Source organism: Agelaius phoeniceus, chromosome 5, assembly GCF_051311805.1.
Source record: "Agelaius phoeniceus isolate bAgePho1 chromosome 5, bAgePho1.hap1, whole genome shotgun sequence".
NCBI classification, from domain to species: domain Eukaryota; kingdom Metazoa; phylum Chordata; class Aves; order Passeriformes; family Icteridae; genus Agelaius; species Agelaius phoeniceus.
The window spans coordinates 45,393,810-45,415,977 of record NC_135269.1 but is presented as its reverse complement, the minus strand read 5'-3'; the positions used below and the strand labels follow the sequence as shown (position 1 = coordinate 45,415,977).

Genomic DNA, 22,168 nt, shown 5'->3' with positions numbered 1-22,168 from the left:
TCCTTTGTTATCATTCTTTTCCTTTCTATTCTTAGCTTAGCTAGCCTTCTGAGATGAGGCTTTTCCTTCTATTCTTTAGTATAATTATAATGTAATATACATATAATGAAATAATAAATCAAGCCTTCTAAACATAGAGTCAACATTCTCGTCTCTTCCCTCACCTGAAAACCCCTGTGAACACTGTCACAGTCATGGGCTTCTGTTAAAATCATGGAACAGCTGAAGCACCCCAAAGGGTCAGAGATGAGGTTATTTATTTTCTGGAAGGGACTTTTTCTCATGATTAGCTACTGAAGAGCTCTGCATGGATTATACCCATAATCTTAAGCATCTGGAGTTCCATCATGAGGGATAAAATTGGCTGTTAGCATCTCTTTTACCTTGTAAAGTGGAATAATGATTTAGTTTTCATGCTCAGCTTGTAAGGAACTGAAGAATGAAGACGTATTACTAGATAAAATATTCTAAGGTTTTGTCTAAATCACAAGACTGCTGAACAGTTCCTAGCTTCTCAGTTGCATGAGGTCAAGACCCAGCTGCCTCTCTCATCCCATCCCAGTCAGTTCCTGTGGGATGGTTGTGCCCAGGGCAAGGTGTGCACACTGTAGCCAGGTCCCCAGTAACCTGCACTGACAGCAGCAGTGCCCCAGTGTTCAGTGTAGTCAGGGATGAGCTGGCTGCTGAAACATGCATAAATCTGTCTGCATAGCTGCCTCTCTGAAGAAAAGATCTATAACCTAGAAATTAGACTCAAGTGATTTATATACAGACAGTATTCTGTGGTTTAAATAGCTGGTAGTGTTGGGTTTTAATATTGACTGAAGTGTTTTCCTCCAGATGACCTCAGTTATCGCTGGCTTCTAAATGAGTTCCCAGTGTTCATTGCTTTGGACAAACGACGATTTGTGTCACAGACAAATGGCAATCTCTACATTGCAAATGTGGAAGCATCAGATAAGGGCAATTATTCATGTTTTGTGTCCAGCCCTTCCATAACAAAGAGCGTATTCAGTAAATTTATTCCACTTATTCCGCAATCTGATCGTAAGTATTTATTGGAAATACTATGCACAGTATTTTAACTGTTTGTATTGTAATTTTGCTAATTCATAACTACTTTCATTTCTGTAAGGAGAATTATATGGCAAATTATAATGGCTGCTGCACAATGTTACTTGGTGTTTCAGATGCAGAGGTACAAATCATTCCCATTCACAGTGAAAACTTTGTGAAAGAAATCTCCATTGATTAATTCACACATTTCCTTTCAGATCATTGAGAACAGAATTCTTATCCCCAGAACCCCCATTTCTTTTATGTGATAAGCCCTTGATCCCAAAATCTTCAGTATCTTTTCTAGTCTTGGCATTGGTTCAAAGGAGTATGGCTGAAAAGTAGAAACTTCATGTAAATGCTGATGAACAGCTTCAGGATTTACTTCTTTTCCCCCAGAAAATCCCCCATGAAAGAGGAAAATCCTTTTACCGTGATGAAATTTCCCATCCAACAGTGGCCTGAGAGCTTTGGTCTCTTAGTCAATCTCCTAAGGCACCTCTGTGGCTTTGTGTTACTGGATTATTGGCCGCCGTTTCTGTAGGAGAACTGCACGTTTTCTAAATAGGAACCAAATTCCCTTTTGCCACTTCCGACTGTCAGTCACTAGGTTCTCATAAAATTATCATCAGTTTTTTAGTGACTCTTTTATCTGTACAATTTTCCATATTACTGATTGAATTAATATATTTTCAAAGAAGTTATCTTTGACCAAATATTCCAGTATTCACACTGTCTTCTTTGTCTAGAACTGCAAGAGGGTTCCTACAGGGGTTGCTAGTAGGGAGATTTGACATCCCTTTGCACTTATTAAACTGTAGATGTGCTTGCTCTAGCTACTTCATACCCTTACTGAGATAAAATTGAGCCTAAATTAAAAATAATTCAAAATATTCTATCCAGTAAAAAGCCTGTGAAAAAACAGACTCAGGTTTTTGTCTACCCACACATAGATTACATCATCATGCTTTAAAAGCAATTAGAAATTCTCTTAAAAATGTTAGGATTAGTCATCCAGAGAAGGATAACTAGTTGCTGAGTAAAACACTTATGCCTTACTAGTAAAAGTTCAGTGCTTAGTCAGACTTTATGAATTGACAGGCTATTGCAGTTTAAAGAAGAATTTTGTCTGGAATTTTAAGAAAAGTTTTATTGAACTGCGTAAATTTTATTAGCTCTATAACTTTCTGATATGCCTTTTCTTAGAACCTTTTTTTTCATGTTAGGAGCAAAAGTATATCCTGCTGATATCAAGGTGAAGTTCAAGGACACGTATGCTCTCCTGGGACAAAACGTGACACTGGAGTGTTTTGCTCTTGGAAAGTAAGTGTGTTTTAGTTATTGTACAGCATGAATTGCTTTCATATTTCAGAGAATGAAAATAAATATTTCATGATCAAGTGCTCTTTTTGTAGTCTGCAGTTTAACTGCCAGTTCTTGAACATGCTCATTTGTACTTTACTGTACCTTTTCAAGTCCGGTTCCTGAGCTCAGATGGAGTAAATACCTTGAACCCTTGCCAGCCTCTGCTGAGATAAGCATGTCTGGTGCAGTTCTTAAGATCTTCAATATTCAGTATGAAGATGAAGGTCTTTATGAGTGTGAAGCTGAAAACTATAAAGGAAAAGATAAACACCAAGCAAGAGTTTATGTACAAGGTAGGAAGAACAATTTTATTCTTGATGATCTGTGTTGCTTTTACTTAGGTTAGAAATGTCTGTGTTTTCACAGTTGATGTCTGTGTTGATTCCTCATACACTGCTGTTCAAGTTAATACAGTAGAATCAAAATTCTTGCATTAAATGGCAGGCATGATATTTATGTATTAATTGTCTGGTTGGATGGCTGGTATATACTATATGACAGTTCTGTGTTACCTGTTATGCATTATGTAAATTAAATCAATTTATAGTACTTGAAGTGAAAGAACTTCTGGAAGAAAAAGAAACCATTAGGTTTGTTTGGATTTCTTTTCTTATTTTGTTTGTGTTTTCTGTCTTAGCTCTCTGTCTTATTAGCTATGCACAGTTCTTTATTCCTCCATTCTCTCTCACTTCCCTTTTTGCACTTGGTTAAATTAGATAACTAAAAATTGTATCTTACTGCTCATACTGAAATCATCCCAAGTAACTTGGCTTCTTGTCTGAGGTCTATGCCATAAAATCATGATATTAAAAGGTCAAACATAACATCTGAAGCACCCTCAGAAGATTTATGTCTCTTTCACTGGCTGTACAGAAGATCTGAGTTAAGATCCCTGGTTGAGTGCTAGAACTACAGAAGATCAAACTCAGAATTAGTGTGACAAGGTTATTACTGCTTATAATAAATAAAGCTAATAAACTGGTTTGTTTGCTTAGCAAAAGCAAATATGCTGGACTGTTTCAATATTAATTTCTTACATATGCTGTTTGCACCAAGAGAGTAATTTCTTGGAGATCCTTTCAGTACGTACACAGTTTTGCACAATTTCATGTCATTTAACTATCATTTTCATGGTGCTACTGAGTAATTTTCACACAGAATAATCTACAGATCAATATAAGTAGTGATATCTTGTCTTCTGTTTTTCAGGAACCATTATTTCAATTTCATATTCTCATAAAAAATAGTTTGAGGATTTTCTGAATCTATGTAGTAAGACAAACATTTCTTTTTTTCTGCTGGTGCATTGCTGAGGTGTCATCATTAGAGTTCCCTGTTTAAGTATCATGGAAAAAGCAGTGGAATTAATACAACATAATGCTAATTAAATATGTATGTGCTGTATTTACAATGCATCATGTATTTTATTCTGCAGCTGCTCCTGAGTGGGTAGAACATATCAATGACACAGAAAGGGATATAGGCAGTGACCTGTACTGGCCTTGTGTAGCTACGGGCAAGCCTATTCCAACAATTAGGTGGCTGAAGAATGGTGCCTCGGTGAGTGTATTGCTGTAGGTAACAAGGCTTGAGTGGTTAGCTCATGGAAACAGTGTTTTGAAGCATGCATTATTAAAAGATTAAAGCAAAATTAATTATAATGATCTAAATATTTCCTGATGCCACTTGCATGAGGCATTAAAATCTATTTTTAAAAGTTTCATCTCAATCTTCTCCTATTTCTTCAGGCTGTTTAGTATTCAGCTTTGACTTATCAACTTAACTTTTGACCACATGTTTAGGAGGTAGATATCCCTTTTTCTCTAGGCCTTTTTAAGTAAATGCTCTTCACTCTGGATAAAAAATGTCGTCTTTTCTTCAAAATTAATCCTTTTTACCACATTAAACATGAATGTGTCTTTAAAAATAGAAGAGAAAATAGTCAGTGGAGATATGAAAATAGAGGTTATTTTTTAAAGTATCAGTGGTCTTTATCCTGTATTTGTTCACATTTTTTCTAGACAAAGAATGTTGCAAATGTTTAGGTGATGTTTAAAAGAAAAGTACTGTTTGATAATTTAATTCTATTACATTGGATATTTGGTTTAAACAAAGTAAATTTTCTCTCCTAGTATCCTGGAATCATAGAATGGTTTGTGTTGGAAGGTGCTTTAAAGGTTATTAGTTCCAACCGCTTAGCTGTGGACAGGGCCACCTTTCACTAGCCCTGGTTGCTTAGAACTCCATCAGCCTGCCCTTCAACAATTCCAGGGATGGAAGATCCACAGCTTCTCTGGGAAAAGCCTTATCAGGCATTCCAACAGTGTATTCAAAGTCTAGTGCTTACACTACATGAAAAGCCATTAAAAAAACAAGAGAATACGAGGGCACAGTGCAGCTCTGCGTCTGCTGAGCTGTAGTGACTCTTGGAAAACAAACAAAAAAGACAATGAGGCAGCTTGGTTTTTTGACTGTATATCTTAAGAAGAATGTATGATGTTGAAGGCAGAGCAGGGATACCACCATCTGCTATATGGAGGTGGCTTAAACCAGGGAAAAACAATGCTTTTGTCTAGCTTTGGTAGTTATTGCAAACAAATATTTTAACAAGTGAGTTACTTGCTGGTCCCCACTGTACTTGGCTTTCACTAACAAAATCTGCATACTGGATTGCAGAACACAGTGTGCAAGTCTCCAGTAGTACACCAGAAGATTATGCTGTGTGTTACTATGATGAGAAGATGATTTCCAAGTGAAAGATAGCAGAAATGTTAATTGCCTTGAAAATATAATTTGTTTCTAAATCAGATAATTTGTAATTAGGCCTTTCATTTAGAGCACAACAAAGATTCCTTGTATAAAATCTGATTAAAGCATTTTCACATAAAATAGTCAGAAATTATGCTTCCTTTAATCTGTTCTCTTTTCAACTAAGTACTATTCTCTTAATCTTCCACTGCCCCATGCACTCCAGTGCACTTAGATACAAGAGTTAAAGCTTTCAGCTTCATTTTCTCAAGAAAACAGAACACATTAACATGATCTTTCAAAAACTGATTGACATCTACATTTACAAAATACCCCACCTTAACTACCTTATTTTGATTGACTGGTTTTTGCTTTTTTACATTAAAACCAAGTAATAGAAAATCATTTGTACTATCTCTCAGAGGAATCTTCTGAAAACTTTCTACCTCACTGGGACTTGCTTTGACTTTTTCCTGTTCTAAAAGGATGCAACAACAGAAAGCACTGATGAGTGAGCATGGCATAACGAAGCTTATGTGCATAAAATTAATTTAAGTCCTTGTTTCTTATTTCTGAATCAGTAGTGTGCATTGATATGATAACAGGGGACTGGAGAGTAAATTTCTCTACTGACACTCAACTAGAACTTTCCCAGAAATTTAAATATTGAATGACAATGACTCTTTCTTTAGAAAAAGGTGAACCCAATGTTACTGAAAAGGAAAAAAAAAAAAAAAAGAAAAGAAGAATTTGGATTGGTGTGGATTCTTCAGCTTATGTAGTTTATGTTAATATCTTGTTATTTTATTGATTCTGTGTTTTAGTTCCGGAAAGGTGAACTAAGAATGCAAGGTCTGACCTTTGACGATGCCGGCATGTACCAGTGTATAGCAGAAAACGTGCATGGAATTATTTATGCAAATGCTGAACTGAAGATTGTGGGTCAGTGGGATTATTTCTCTATTTACTATTTCAGGCTTGAGTAAGATAGCAGTTATATTTGCAAGTACTATTTGGTAACAGATTCCTGTGAGGATGAAGCTAAGAACTCTCACTCAATCTAGGTGAGATGGGGTTTATTTGAGCTCTCTAGCTGGTTTTTGACAAAAACTTGAGGAATAAATTTACCAACTTGTGGGGCATGTTTTCTGTTTGTATTTATAATGCTTGTTTCCTGGTGCTCCCCCTCAGAGGAACTGATAGTGCTGAAGGGGTACGAAGCTCATAGAGTTGCAGCCTAAGCTTTTAAGCTTTCAAAACTGGTTAAGAAGCATTTTCATTTTTGCTCACATATTATCACTCCTCTGTGATGTAAAATCTGGTTTTTAAGAAACCATGTTGTCACTTACTTGGCCTTTGAAGCTCTTCATTTTTGTTCTCCCCTTTGGTTTTGCTTTCTGCAACCCCTTACACTGAAGTCACAATGTCTGGTTTTGCCCACAAACAGATATGCCATTTGATGGCTGGATGCAATTACGAGTCCACTGTTTTCCTGAGGAGCATCTTGTTTAAAGTTTGACTCTCAGATCCAAAGTTCTCAGCCTTTAAACAATTTCTGATGTTTTTACTGATTTCATTAGAGCAGACACACTGGCTGTATGTTTCTAAATTTCCCTGTGGTAGTTGCTGTTCTTTCCCTCTCACACTTGCCTTCAGACTTTCCCAAGAACCAAACTATTCTTGGTTTTCCCAACCCATTGCAAAACAATGCTTCATTCTACACTGTTCTTCCATTACTATGTGCTCACTACCAGCTTAGTTTACACAAAATGAGCACTTTTTAAATGTGCGTTTTCAAAATTCAGTGTTGGTACTATGCGGATATTGGTCAGAGTTTTGCTCTGTACTTCTGTAATTAAACAATAGCCTTATTTCCTCAGGCTGTGCACACACTTGCTGGCATAATTAACTTGCTGATATGCCAAGATGCAAAATAATGAAAAGCTTTATTTTCTTTCATCTGCTTTCAAATAAAGGAAAAATTAATAAGCATAGATCTGACCTCAGAGACATAAGTGTGGTGCTTATGACAGTCACATCTCAATACTCTTGTACATCTAAGAATGCACCTACAGCCAGCTGGCCAAACAGAAAACCATAATAAGGAATAAGAAGGGTGTAATTTTAGTTTGTAGAGAGGGTTAAAACCAATGAAAAGTAAACCCAACTATTCTCTGGAATTATGATTGAGTGGGCAACTTGTTAAAGAAATTTATCTCCAGGAATCTGAATTTTATTAGGGCTGATCAAAAGGCCTTTTGAAAGGGAGGAACTTTCAGTGGACTTTGATCTTGTTAGATTAAACTCAGATGAAAGTTCAGAAATCAGTAGAAAGAAACCTCTAGGGTAACACAGCACAAAACTACGTAATGATTTTTCATGTCTCTTGTAGATCAGCACATACTTCAAGTACATCTCTGTATTGTTAATATTTTTCTCACTAGTCTGCATAATGAACATTTGTAAACAATTCAGTAGTTCTGTCTTTTATTGTATGTTGGAAACAAATTCTGTTTTGCAGTAAAATCACTAACAGCAGTATTTGTGTTAATTTTTGCTTTCAGCTTCACCTCCTACTTTTGAATTTAACCCTATGAAGAAGAAAATCCTAGCAGCTAAAGGGGGGCGTGTAATCATTGAATGCAAGCCTAAAGCTGCTCCTAAGCCAAAATTCTCCTGGAGCAAAGGAACAGAATTGCTTGTAAATGGGAGCCGGTTAGTATTGACTGTCAGTGAACACTTTAGGCTTTAAAAGTGCAACCTTATGTATCTGTCTGCCTATCCCATAGGATGATTCTCCATTTTCAGACTTCAGGGCCAGGAGAATGTGTAACTTCAGGAAAATAATATGGCAAAATGTTGCTAGCAGTATGGATTCAAGGAGTTAGCAGGGTATCCAACTTTACCCAGTCTGATTTAAGAATTGAATTTTACCATAAAACTCTAAGAAAAATACTTGAATGAGTACAAGTGAATAGAAGTACATTCTCTTGCTCCAGCAATCTGAGATTGATGTCTAGATCTAATGTCTCAGTCTAATCCACAGTCTCTTCAAAAATTTTTTACTGCAGGTGTGTTTATAAATCCAGTAGTTAGATGTGAGCTTGCAAATGATTTTTCTGGTTTGTTCTTTCATTTACTACAGTTCTACAGGAAGCATTGCTTTCTAATAAAGAATTTAATTTCTCTTGCACTTTCCATAGCATACGTATCTGGGATGATGGGAGCCTGGAAATTATCAATGTCACAAAGCTGGATGAAGGTCGCTACACCTGTTTTGCAGAAAATAACCGAGGAAAAGCCAATAGCACTGGTGTTCTAGAAATGACAGGTAAGCCTCAGAATTGCAATAGTTTGTTTTGGGCAGAACCCCTTCATTCAAAATGACTAATTTTTGTTCCAGCATTGCACTACTTTTTCTAATTTAATTGCTCATTAACACTGAATAGATGCTTCTAAAGCATATTGCTCAGTTGAAACTGGGTATGTTTGCATCAGTTCTAGCACTGTATCTCAGATTTCACGGTTGATATTTCCATAAGAGATTACTAAACAAGATCCATTAAACTGACATATTTTATTGCATTCCCTTTATTTGGTGGCTTAGCACTTATGCTGAGGTGTGATTCTGGGGCCATGGCTCAGAGAAATGGGTCTCCCGATGACCTTCCTTAGTGTTGTGGGGTTTTTTGGTTTTTTTTTTTTTTTTTTGTAGGGGGTTTGGTTTGGCTTGGTTTGGTTTGGTTGTTTGTTTATTAGTTTGTTGTGGTGGTGGTTTTGGTGTGGTGGTGGTGGTATAAGCATGTTTGAGAGAGCATTGCTATTAAAGAAATATGCATGAAATTTATGAGATAAGGGCATATATCACATGATTGCACTTCTAAATTACCTTCCTTTATCAGTATTTTTATTTACTGTGAGTACTGATATCCTTAATTGTGTATTTTAAATTTGATGTCAAATAACTGTAGACTACAGACAGGAATAACAGCATTCTGTAAGATCTAGGTCTATCAAGTACCACTGATAGTGGAAGAGTCATTTGTCAAAGAGGTTTTTAATCTCTGTTCCAGAAATCATGCTGGATGTTACAGCTCAATGCTGATGTACTTTCTTCCTTTTCTTGTATTGTTTTCTCTTTTTCACATGTAGCTGTTTACACAATTTGTTATGCATCTCTTACACTGTTTCTCAATAGATAAATTAAGATCACAATCCCTGCAATGCTCTAATGAAAATCTGACTTGGCCTTACCAAGTAGAACTTTTCATTTATTATAGAGACAAGTTTTAAAATATATGAAATATTATAATTGAAACAAGAAATGCAACACAAGTCATGTAGGACTCATCATGTGTCTTCTTTCTACTTGAGACAGAGTCAATGAATAAAAATAGTTGTAATGTGTTTCAGAGATTTAAAGAGCTAAACAGAAGCCAGGTATTTTAGTTATAAAATGCTTTCTTTATTGTCTTCAGTTTGGTCCTTTGAAATATGGTTGTGTGAATAACATGTAAACTAGACTTTAGGGGAGTGGTTTAATGTATGAACAAAATGTAAAGAGCTGAGCTTATATTTTAATAAATATTTATTTATTGGAATTTTCCCTGTTTGCCATTAACTTCACAGAAGCTACAAGAATTACTTTAGCTCCGTTGAATGTCGATGTCACCGTTGGAGAGAATGCTACCATGCAATGCATTGCATCCCATGACCCCACATTAGACCTGACATTTATCTGGTCTCTAAATGGCTTTGTAATAGATTTTGAGAAAGAGCATGAGCATTATGAACGGAATGTTATGGTAAGATACTATAGAACCTGATTTAATACGTGAAAGCCTAGTTTACTTTGTTGTGAATAATTGTCTTCTCTGTGTCAGTTCGAGTTCAGTAGGCCAAGAACATCAAACAGAATTACAGTTCAGACACCTTATAGACACATAGACACTTGCAGGCAGATACCTGAAATCAGATCTCTGAATTGCTGTAAGTATTTTGGTACCTCAGATAAATAGCACTCTGATTATTAGTGAAAATAGCTGGTAAGGTAGATAGCCTGATTGTAAACAGGGTGCAAATTGCCTCAAAAAAGTTTGCATATGCATTAATTTTTACTTACCCATGTTTTTATCATCAGTATTTCTGGAATTTGGCACGAAACTGGGCCAGATTGTGGGTAGGAGTCAAACAGTCTGTAAACACTGAGGAAGAGCAGTTCATGAGAAGGCTAAACATGTTAATACAAAGACATTCATTTTGGCATGTAGAACAATCATAGTTCCTTTGTATTTGTGTGTATAGTTATGTTTTTAGAGTCTTCTATCAGGTTTATTGAAATTAATATCTCTAGTAGAAATCCTTTCTTGTTATGTCTAATCACCTGCTGATTTGCCTAATAATCAGCAACCTCCAGTGGCTGCCTACTTGTGTAAATATTCATTCTGCTATTCTGAATTTAAATTATTCAAAAATCCTCATATTTAGATACCATTTTTTTGTGCTCCCAAGAGAAAATGTGGGTATGGAGAGAAATAGTTGCTAATGGTAGTTGTGGTGTCTGGGAACACCAGGGACCACATTTAGTTTCAGCTCTGTGTTCAAAATGATGTACCAGTGCCCCCTGAACAGTCCTTCTCCTAGGCTCGCAATATTATCTGATTTTCCATGGACCAAGAGATTCCTTTTTTTTTTGCTTTCAGTATTTGTTTATCTCTATGTGAAAATATGTTTAAAGTGTAACTTTTTAGTCTGACTTGGAACAAAACAGCCCTTTGAGGAGTCAAGAGTTGCCTCAACCTGCTCATTTGCTGAGAAATTAATTCTGAAATTTAATCCTGCTTTTAAGGCACTTTCTAGCAAAGCACTTCAAGTTGACAGATGTGGGACCAAATAAGGCCTTCAGAAAATGTGTAATCTCTTAGAAGATTGACAATGTAGTTCCCAGCTACCACTTTCATCTTCCAGATGGCCAGTGGTCCTGGACTCCCGATCTCAAATTCTGATTATCGCCACAGTACTTTATGTCCTTTATTGAAGTGCTTCATTTCAAAACCAAGTAACCCTACTTTTTCTAGACTACCTTGGTCTCTACAAACTTTCTGTGGTCTGCAGAGGGAAGGAATGAGGTGCTTCTCTTCATGTGGGTGATGAATCTTGTGCTGGAATGTTTCCTTTTTCAGTAGATATAGGGATGGATACTCCACAGGATTCAAAAGAAGATGAAGAACTCTTAATTAGAGTTAAGAGTTAGACCTTTAAGTAGTTAGTCAATTAATTTATTATCAGTTAATGAATTTATTATCAATTAATTTACTTCAGGATACCCTGAAGGATATCCTACTGCCTGAAGGATATTTCTTGGTTTGTTTTGCATTTGATCTATCAAAACTGATAGAAATTCTTTTAGTAGAGGCATCTTCTAGTTTTGCATTCCTAAGCTTTCATTCTGGGCTTTCAAATGCAAAGCAAGTGCAAATAGTCTTTGTTACTCTTCCACAGGTACCTTGGTCTTTATCTGGGGCAGAGGAAACAGTAGGATTGCATTTGAAGTCTGCATTTGTAGGTATTAGGTGGTTCAGTAGTTCAGTAATAACAAATGCAGAATTCAGCAAATCCAATGCAATGGTTTATGTAGAATATAATTAAGACAAATATGCAGTTTCTGTTTCTCTTCTATTCATTTGTTATTGTATTGTAGCATTAAGGATTTTTCTCCTTCCTGGGCAAGCAAAGGGATTTTCTCTTTTCTCCTGCCAGTTTCCCTCTCCCTGGCAATTCTGGGCTGAAGTCACTGGGTGGCAGGTTTGCTCAGGCTCTCCTGGATGTAAAGAGTGAGCTGGTTTACACTTGACAGCAGCAGCCCGAGCTGCTGAGCTTGAAACTGCTCACCAGCACTTCACAAACACAAAAGAAAAAGATGCTGCACTGTGAATATTAAGATTACTGGGTATATGAAGCATGTGCATAATTTCCTGTTGATGAAGGATCCTCATCTATCCCTCTGATAATATCACTATTAATTTATGTGACTATGCAGATCAAGTTGCTGAAACTTGATTGAGCCACAGTATTTCAGTTCTCAAAATAATACTATTATTATTGTCATATAGACATAATAAATGCTAATTAAATTCAGGTAAACACCTGCATAATTCTTCTTTCTTTAAATGAAAGCTTTGGTATCTCCATCATTGCTGAAGGCAAAGCTAATTTGCATTACATTAATACTAAAACTAATTTCTCAAAAGGACATTTGTCAGTTCTGTTTTCATTTCCTGTGACAGCAGTATGTAAAGGGGGAAAAAAAAGAAAAAAAAGAACTGCTTAGCTTCCAAAGAGTCAAATGGAGTCTTCAAAATCTTACTATTAAATAGATTACTTTTAACTTTATATATGGTTGTTCCTCTGATTATTTGATTGTGGAATTAAACATTAACATATCTTTTCAAGTCCTGGGAAGATACAGCTCTTCAAGTAATCTGGAAAACTCTAATGTTTGTTTGTTATTTATAGATCTGCTTTTTGTCATATATTTTTAAAGATTGAAAAGATTAATTCTAAGATGTTTATATTAAAAAATGCATAAAGTATCCAAAAAGGAATATTCCTTTAAGTTCATTACAAAAAAAAGAGTATTTTTTTATACTTTTGAGTCCCACTAGTCCATTCGTATGGATAGTCAGGAAAAGGAACTCCATAATTTAACTGGTTCAAGTCAGAAACTTGTATGTAGAATTAAGAAGAGTTCAAGTTTAGGCTGTAGTTGTCTTAGTGACATAATGACACAAATACATTTTAAATAGCTTCCCATATCATCAGTATTTCTGTTTGCTGCATTATTTATTAGTTGTCCTAATTGATATCAGTGAACCTGAAACCCTGATAGTTTTATCACCATTTTATCTTTAATAAGTTAAATTGAATTGCTGTACAAGTGTTCAGGAAGTTGACCTTCTTGCAAGAAGCTTTCTTCTTTCAGTATTCAAAAAAAGAGTAAGTGGTGATAGAAAGATCCAGTAAAGCCAGGTGATGAATTTTGTCATAGATACAACTGACTTGCCACCTCCTCACATTTTCTCATATAAAGGGGCATTTCTCAAGCTGAGGCTGACACACCCCAGTGTCATGAGTGCTACAGAGCAGGAAGCAAAACCTGCTGAATCCAGCTGACTCTGAAGCGTGAATTCTGAGTTTGCTGTGTTCTCTCCAGTGTTCATAGGTGCAGAGACATGGCACAAAGGCAGACAAATACATTCAGCATAGAACTTGCAGGACCCACAGCTCAGGCTCTATTCAGCTTTGAAGTAGCTTCTGAATCCAAGGTGTCTGTGCATAACCACCTCTGTATCCCTGCAGCTATCTTGTGCTTAAGCTGCAGTAGTGTGGACTTCTCTGAATACTGAAAAGTTTGCTTTTTCCTTATGCAAATATTATTCCGCTTACTTTATCTCTCTTTGAAGTATAGAAAGCTTTACAGTGTTCTAGGATGACACTCATAATATTCTGGACATACACAGCCAGACAGATACTTTTCACACTTATTTAAGTGCAACACAAATGAAAAAGCCTGTTTCTTTATTTAATTCTTTAAGGTGATTAGTCCAGATACCAAAATTCCCACTGCAGATTTCTGAAAGTGGTGAGATGAATTCTGGATTGGAGATGGTGTTTACTAAAACATTTTGCTTGTTTCTTCTCCAAAACTGATGGTTTTATAAACAACAAAGAACAAGTTGAACTATAAAAGTCATATTAGAAGAGTAGAGATTTACCACTGCCTGTTTTTTGTACATTATTTTAAATTGCAGTTTGTTGGCTGACATGGATAGACAAAGTTATTCTACTGCATGCTCCTGCTTCATTAGGTTGCTATGGAGACACTTAGTTTTATTGCATAAATGTGTATTCCAACCCAAACTATTCTATGATTCTATGATTCCACTGTTACCTGCAGCAGAAAATATACAAGGATTTTAATTTCCAGTTTTCTTCGCTGCTTTCCTTGGTAATTCTCCTTCCGGAGTGTTTAGCCTGGCTCCAGATGTAGACCAGAAAATTAATAGAAAGTTCAAAAAAACTGAAGAATTGGAGTAAAAGAGATAGAATTATAGAATCATAGAACAGTTTAGGATGGAAAAGACCTTTAAGAAAACCAAGTCTAACAGTTAACCCAGCACTGTGAAGTCCACCTCTGAACTATGTCTCTAAATGCCACACCTACACATCGAAATGCCTCCAGGGTTGGTAATTCAACCACTTCCCAGGGTAACCTGTTCCAAAGCCTGACAACCTTTTCCATGGAGAAATTTTTCCCTTGTTATTTGGGAGAAGAGACCAACCCCACCTCCCTACTTCAGGTAATTGTGAAGAGTGATAAGGTCCCACCTCAGCCTGTGCTCCAGGCTGAACACCCCCAGTTCCTTCAGCTGCTCCTCATCACACCTGTGCTCCAGCCCCTTCACCAGCCTCATTGCCCTTCTCTGGACCTCTCCAGCACCTCAATGTCTTTTTGCTGTGAGGAACCCAAAACTGACTGCAGTACTTGAAGTGCCTCCTCTCCAGTGCCAAGTACAGAGTGACACACTATTATTACCCTAGTCCTGCTGGCCACACTTTTTCAGATACAAGCCAGGATGCTGTTAACCTTCTTGGCCACCTGAGCACACACTGGCTCATGTTCATCTGCTGCCACCCAGCACCTCCAGGTCCTTTTCCACCAGGCCATTTTCCTGCCACTCTTCCCACATCCTGTAGCACTGCCTGGGGTTGTTGTGACCCAAGTGTAGGACCTGCACCCGGCCTTGACCTCATACAATTGGCCTTGGCTCATTGATCCAGACTGTCCAGATCCCTCTGCAGAGCCTTGCTACCCTCCACCAGATCAACACTCCTGCCTAACTTGGTGTCATCTGCAAACTCACTGAGCATGTGCTTGATCCCCTCATTCAGGTTGTCAGTAAAGATATAAAACAGGACAGGCCTCAGAACTGAGCCCTGGAGCACCCCACTGATGCCCAGGTGCCAGGTGGATGTAACTCTACTCACCACCACTCTCTGGGTCTGGCCATCCAGACAGTTGTTTTTTTCCTTGCAACAGTCCACCCACCCAAACCATAGGAAACCAGTTTCTCCAGGATAATGCTGTGGAAAATGGTGTCGAAAGCTTTCCTAAAGTCCATCAAAAAACATCCAGAGCCTTTCCCTCACCCAATGAAGATGTCACCAGAATAGGAAAGATCAGTTACACACTGATTAGGAAGAAGAGGTTATTTATGGGCTAGAAGAAAGCCAGAGTTGTAGTGAGCTCATTTAATACAGTTTTTGAACATATTAAAGTGTCAGGTGATTGTTGATGAAGCATGACCTACCAAATCAACTGCTTACTGGTTTTTTATGGAAGAGAGTTCCAGGACTCTCTCGAGGTACTGTCTCAATACACAGTTTTCAGTGCCTTCATGTATTAGGGAGGTGCTTTAGACATGAGTGAGCTGAAAGTGACTCTAAGTATTACTCCCAAAGCTACCCAATTTTGGGTAGGTTTGGAGGAATATTTAGAGGCAATGGCCTAATAATAACCTAGTGAGCATGGAATGTGATGGATGGAGTCAGTGGTTAGGAGCAAGGAGGGGAAGGAAAGCAGAAGATATAATGCTGAGGGTGAAGCCAACAAGCAGTTTGCTCTGGCAGAAGCCTCTGAGGAAACTTATTCTACTTACAGCACAAAGAATTGTAATTATTTTAGAAGATCTGCCAACTTCTCTGCTAGAATTAAAAAATACTCTGCAAAAGCAGTTGACTGTAACATTTATGTGCTTGTGAGACTTACCAGGCTACCAAAATTCATGTACCATGTGTAGTTAGATAGCAGAAGCTAAGAAAGCCAGGTGTGAACACTACTCGGAGAAATGTAGTTTGCAGTGTATTGTGAATTTTTGTCATCAGCCTTAAAGCTGTGAGCCATGAGCATAAGTGAGCAAATAGCTAGGTGTTTTCTGCTGTTGTAAGTGAAATAACAAGGCCTATTACCAAAGGGATGCTGGTACAAAGCAGTGTCCTCAGGAATTTTCAGTGGTATGCTGAATGGAGAAGAATAATAATACATTTGTTGGAAATATTTCCCGGTCCACATCTCAAGTGTAGAATTAACATTGTATATCCTTTACATATAAATACAGCTCACTGAAGGAAAAGATTCTTTAGTGGGAATGACTGTCATCATTATCCTGCTGAGTTTTTTATTTATCTGTAACTATGGCTTATACAACAAAACAAGGTCTCAGATGAATAGGATTAAGACAATAGTGTTGCACTGGGGGTGTTTTCCCTATGTCTCTGATGTCAATAGCAAGAAAACATCTATAATCACATTTACATTAAATTACCTCAACAGGAGTTGGATTATCTGTTCTGGTTTTAGCAATCACTCAACTAATTCTGTACTGGCAGGATCAAACCAATTCATGTGAACTCATTTAGAGAAAATAATTCTAGGTACAGGTAGTAGAAAAAGATATTTAACATTATTTCTAGCTTTGGACAAACTGATCTCATCACCAAGAATCCTGTCTCTTCTGGATTACTTCTTATTGATTCTCTTACCATTTTACATCTACTGTGTATTAAACAATGCAGAAGCTCAGATGTCTAATTTTAGAACCCGAATTTAAAAAAACACTCTGCTTACCAGGTTCTTCTATTTCTGCCAAGTTAACTTTCCTATTACTTGGGCTTGTAAGTCTTATATTAACTGAAGTTCCTTTATTGTCTCTGAGGGCCCAACAAAATGGATAGACACTGTTTTCAGTCAAAGCACTAGATTCCTGTAAATGATATTTAATTGTACAGGGGCACATTCTGATGGCTTTTGGCAATTTAGTGCCCTGGCAAAGGTAATGGTCAAAAAAACCAGTGACTCTCAGAAATAGGTCATAAAATGCTATTTTTGACATCACTATTAAATCATAAATATAGGGCTTATATGATGCAAATATTTGCTTGAAACTTGGTAAATACCGAGTGGTGAACCACAGATACCCTTGGAATATCCCTAAGTATTGCTATCACTATTTCCAGTCTGTGATTCAGTCTTCTCTGAGTTAAGGAAGGCATTTTTAAGCATAGCCAAGCTGAGGTTTTGGGATGAAAACATACAGTACATTCATATCTAATTTGTGGACAGAATTTGCTGATGCCTGTGCTCTTAATTTGCTTGGTAAGCTCTTCTCTTACCGCCAAGAACTTCGGCTTCTTCTGAGGTATGGAAAGCTTCATTACCAACTTCATGAAGGCTTGCTCCAGGAGAGCTTCTGAAGCAACAAGATACAACACCATATCTATGATTTTTTGATTATTTTTTAAATTATGTTACATTTTTCAATCTGTTTTTCATCATTTAGGTTTTAAGACCAAGTTTCCATAAGGGAAATTATTGTTTGGGCAAGTATATGGGCACATCATTATTAAATACAGTAAATTAATTTAAGTGCAAACATAGAAATAAGTACTAGCCCCAGTAAGAATTTGCAATCATTTGCTATTGAAATAATAATATGATTATAAGAATTCTCATAATCTGTTTCTAAACCTTATTGCTTTGCCCAGCATTTGCATATGTTTATTTGCAGATAAAAATGCAAGTAATTATCAGAGAATCACAGGCACTGTGTTTCTTTCTAGGATGACATTTAGTGTTAATGAACCAATACACGGCAGTCAAATAGGGAACTGTTTGTCTTTTTTATTAAAACCAATAAGAGCAGAATTTAAAAAAAAAAAAAAAAAAAAAGCCAAAAAAACCCAAAAAACAACACACCCCAAAAAACCAACAACCAAATGAAAAACAGGAACTGAAAAATCAAAGAGTTTGATTTTTTACAGCCTCTTTTTTGGAGGACAGAGGATCAGGTAGCTGCCTTCTTTTTTCCCATAGAGCTACTGACACTGACTGATTTTTCTCCCTGGAAGCTGTTGCCAGAATTGCTCAGCCCACTGTAGGGCTCACATGTGATTAGTCAGGTGTTCAGCCAGACAGTGTTCACTTATGCAGTAATGCCAGCAGATTTTCAAAGGGTGCTGTCTGCCCCAGCAGTCTTATTGGAGTTCTCATGAATAAACTGGGGAGGCATGAGCACAGAAATGACTTGGGAGGCATGAGCACAGAAATGACACCGTCCCTAACTCTCCTCATCTCTGTAGGTGCATGCATTTTGAAAAATCATGTTAAAAGCCATATTAGCCTTGAGTGAAAAGTGTGAATATATTTATTTCCTCATGGAAATAATATAATAATAACTAAGAGAAAAATTATCTGGAATGTATCAGGAATACTGGATTGTTTACTGATCCAGCAGGATCCCTGATAGCAGAATTTGTGTAACTCAAAAAGAGAGAAAGCACAGTGTACCCTGCCTTTCTTGCTGACCCTGTAAGGCAATCAGCTGAAGTATTTCTAGCCAGAGTCAAGCACTTTCTTTCATGTGTCCTTGATTCTTCTTTCATCCAATTATTTATTTACCACAGTAATTTCTTAAATATGTGAATTCTTATGTTGGACCTAAAAAAAATTGATGCTAACAGATTTCAGTTTGTGCTGAAATTTTATGCCAGCAGAAATTGAAGCTGGCAACCAAAATCCTCACTGGAGTCTGGAAAGGAAAAGGGTAGTGTTATCTGGGTATTTTAATCTCCCCTAAATATAGACTATAAGCTCTCATTCTAGCTTCAGAGCATTTGGAAAAGATTTAATCTTGCTTTCTCTCCCCATCCTTTTCAATCAGGAAACATAAACTGGATGCTATTAGCTTTATTCCATTTCTTCTGAATGTCTAAAAGCAGACACACAGCCCATACTATTCAAGATTGTCTCAAAGGTCTTTTTTGTTACCCAGCATCTGTGATGATGAAAGCACTAGTTCTTACACCTAAATATTTTTGCAGTTTCTTTTTCATATATACCATTTTGTATGTGAATTGCTTTTATACCTGCATGTAAAGATCTATGGATTGCAGTGAGTTATCTCAATGTTTGGTGGTTTTATTGCGGGGAGAGTGTTTCAGTTATATTTTTGAACAATTTTCATTGAATTAGGAAATCTGAATGTTGCTCCTGTTGATATAGTGTGGTATAAATCCATGTATTAATTTTCTGGGAGAACTTTTACTCCCATGAAAGTTTAGATGTATTTTGGTGAGAACATTTGGGTTTTTAGAGAAATCCCTTTAAGACTAGCACATGTATAACCCATTGATTTAGCCTAGTAATCTTTTTCTGGAATAAAAGGCAGGATGAATAAGCAAAATATTTCAAGTGAGTTATTTTTTAACACTTAAGTTAAAGTCTTCACATGAAATGTGTTTTTCATTAAGAAATAGCTGTGGTGCACATAGTGGTCTCCGTTCCACTTGTTGTTTTACAGGTGCACATCTGGTTATTCAGAAGTGTCACAGGATAAAAATACAGTATTCTGTTTGCCTCTCTGCACAGCCAAAGGTAGCCAGTGGCCCACATAGCCATCTGAAAACATGGCTGAGTATTTCCCAATAGTCTGGCATTGGTGAAGAGTGTTAGGGAAGGATTAGGGCCTGGGATGATGAGTGTATGAGCCTTGTTAAAAGGTAAATTGCTTACCTGGAGTCCTGCTGTTTTTCAAGGAGCAGGGAGAGCTGAGCCAGGGAAGAGCATCTCCAGCCTGACAGGGGCCTCAGCAGCAAGGGAGGGCAGAGGAGTACAGGGCAGCTCTTGGTGCATCTTTGTTTAGGCTATGCTTATAGCCTCTCTGAGCTAGAAGCTCAGGTACTGCTATAGGATTAAAAAGGAAGGGCCAAACAGCATCCTGCTCTGTTAGTAGGACTCCATGACATTCTGTCCTGCCAATGTATTTAAAAAAAAGCAAGTTATGGTGCAGAAAAATCATATAATTGTGGTTTATGAACAAATTCTTGACTAAGTTTAGTTTTCAGATATGGGCTTCAAAAAGTAAGAGGGAAATGTTGATTTGTTAATAATCATTTACTGAAGTGTCCAGTAAAGAGTTGCAGCTCCTCAGGAAACACGGGACACTTTCAACAGCTGTCCTGTAAATCAGATCTATGTTTGAGGGTGATCCATCCTCTAAGTAAGCACTTGCTTTTTAGAAATTGCAACCCCTGTGAGTTGGGAGGGATGACAGGTATCACATAGCTGCCCAGGGATGTTTACCAGTTTCACTGTGTTGTTTTTGTGACAGATTAAATCCAATGGTGAGCTGCTGATTAAAAACGTCCAGCTGCGGCATGCAGGGAGGTACATGTGCACTGCTCAGACAATTGTGGACAACTCCTCAGCTTCAGCTGACCTTGTGGTAAGAGGTAAGCTTCTCCAGGTAATACAGAAATGTGGCTGCTTTTCACCTAGACAAGACACCAAGACAAGAGTGTTTCTGATTGTTTAGGGTATGTGATGTCTCATCAACAGATGGTAGAAATTAAAATGAGAAGTCCATAAATGAGCAAAGTCATAAAAGTCTACTCAGGGTACTGATTTGGTTGCAGACATTTAGAGGTCTAACTAAGCAAGTGTTTTCCTGGAAAGAAATAAGGATTTTTTGATTATGGGTGTTTTCCTTATGTGAAAGCAATTTTTAGATAGTTTAATTTGGTTTTCATTGTTAAATCATTATTAAAAATAGATTTCAAGGATCATTTCAATGTATCTCCTGGATACATTTCAAAGTCACTTCTCATTTTTCATAGAGCTGTATGGATTAAATTATTGTGTATAATACTAGGCCTACATTAAAAGAATTCTGAGTTTTCAAATTACAGAAACCAAGACATCTGAGGTTAAGTTTATCTCTCAGTTTTTCTCTGATTCATATCTGTTAAGTGTTACTGCAGTCTCAAAATGCTATTCTTGCTCATACAGTATGCATCCTACAAGATCTGTTACAATGTGAAGTTTTAATAGCATGAGTTAATGTCCTTTGGGCATTTTGCTTCTTTTATGCCTGTGGGCATAACACATTCTGAAGTGCTAATGCTCTGTTTTGCTGACAATTCAGAACTGATGTAACTTGTACATTGAGTTGCCTTGCTGCTGTGTTTTGCCCCACATTCGAGTCACACCACAGAGCTGTGTAGCAGCTGAAGTATAGCCAGTGTAGTGGTTCTGAGCTTCTGTTATCTCAGGTTGTTGTGCACTTGAATATTTCTGCATTTAATTTTTTGCTGGGTATTAACAGCCCATGAAATGTCATCAGTTTTAGATAAAATGTCAAAGCAAATATGGTAAGTGATGAAACTACAGAATAGATCTGCAAAGTAAAAGAGTAGGATCTGTTCATATGCCTTAGTATTATGTAAGCAATTCCTTTTAAAAATTAAAAGGCAAGGTGCTTTATCAAGCTTCTCATTCCCCTTCCAACCCAGTAATTAGAGTTTCTCAGAGACTATTTTGTAGAAGAAATTAGCATTCATTTTGTTCTCAAAATTCAGATTTTAGTGCAATGAACACAGTTCTGCTTACAGCTGCCATTTTTGTGAGTGTAAGACTCAGCATCTTACCAGGCCAAGAGTAAATATCTTACAAAATATGACAAATGTGGGATTGTAGTTTCACTGCATTGGGAAGGAAGAGGCAACAGCAGAGAATGAAAAGAGATATGCTCCAGAGCATCTCATCAGTGGGGCAGTAAAGGATAGCCACTGTCACTGCAGGCACATGATGTTTTGTCTGTTCCCAAAACAATTTAACAGTTCATATGGATTGGTCTATGTGATCTTGTTTAAATTGCTGGTGATGTTAGTCCACTGAAGACGCTGCAGCCCCTCTGTGCACCTACAGACCTCAGTGGCCCTGTGTTGGCCTCACTGGGGCAGTGTCACAGATGTGCCTGCTTCCAGCTCTGGAATGTGGAATGCCTCTTGGGTGTGCTTCAGGCCTGTGCTGTGGGTAGCTGCCTCTTGGATGTACAGTTTGGATATATGCAGCAGTTTGTCACCTGGATGCACCCAGTTCACT

The 22,168-nt window shown here is 37.3% G+C and overlaps 1 protein-coding gene across 1 annotated transcript in view; it reads left to right on the top strand.

Moving 5' to 3' along the window:
- The window catches only part of CNTN1 (contactin 1), a 211,183-nt gene that overhangs the window by 148,403 nt on the left and 40,612 nt on the right, over positions 1–22,168 (top strand). Inside the window, exons 7-15 of the mRNA XM_054631716.2 lie at positions 841–1,047; positions 2,283–2,379; positions 2,533–2,714; positions 3,857–3,981; positions 5,994–6,111; positions 7,734–7,884; positions 8,373–8,500; positions 9,799–9,974; positions 20,397–20,517. Of these exons, the coding sequence (XP_054487691.1) occupies positions 841–1,047; positions 2,283–2,379; positions 2,533–2,714; positions 3,857–3,981; positions 5,994–6,111; positions 7,734–7,884; positions 8,373–8,500; positions 9,799–9,974; positions 20,397–20,517 (1,305 nt within the window). The remainder of the gene's footprint in view (positions 1–840; positions 1,048–2,282; positions 2,380–2,532; positions 2,715–3,856; positions 3,982–5,993; positions 6,112–7,733; positions 7,885–8,372; positions 8,501–9,798; positions 9,975–20,396; positions 20,518–22,168) is intronic.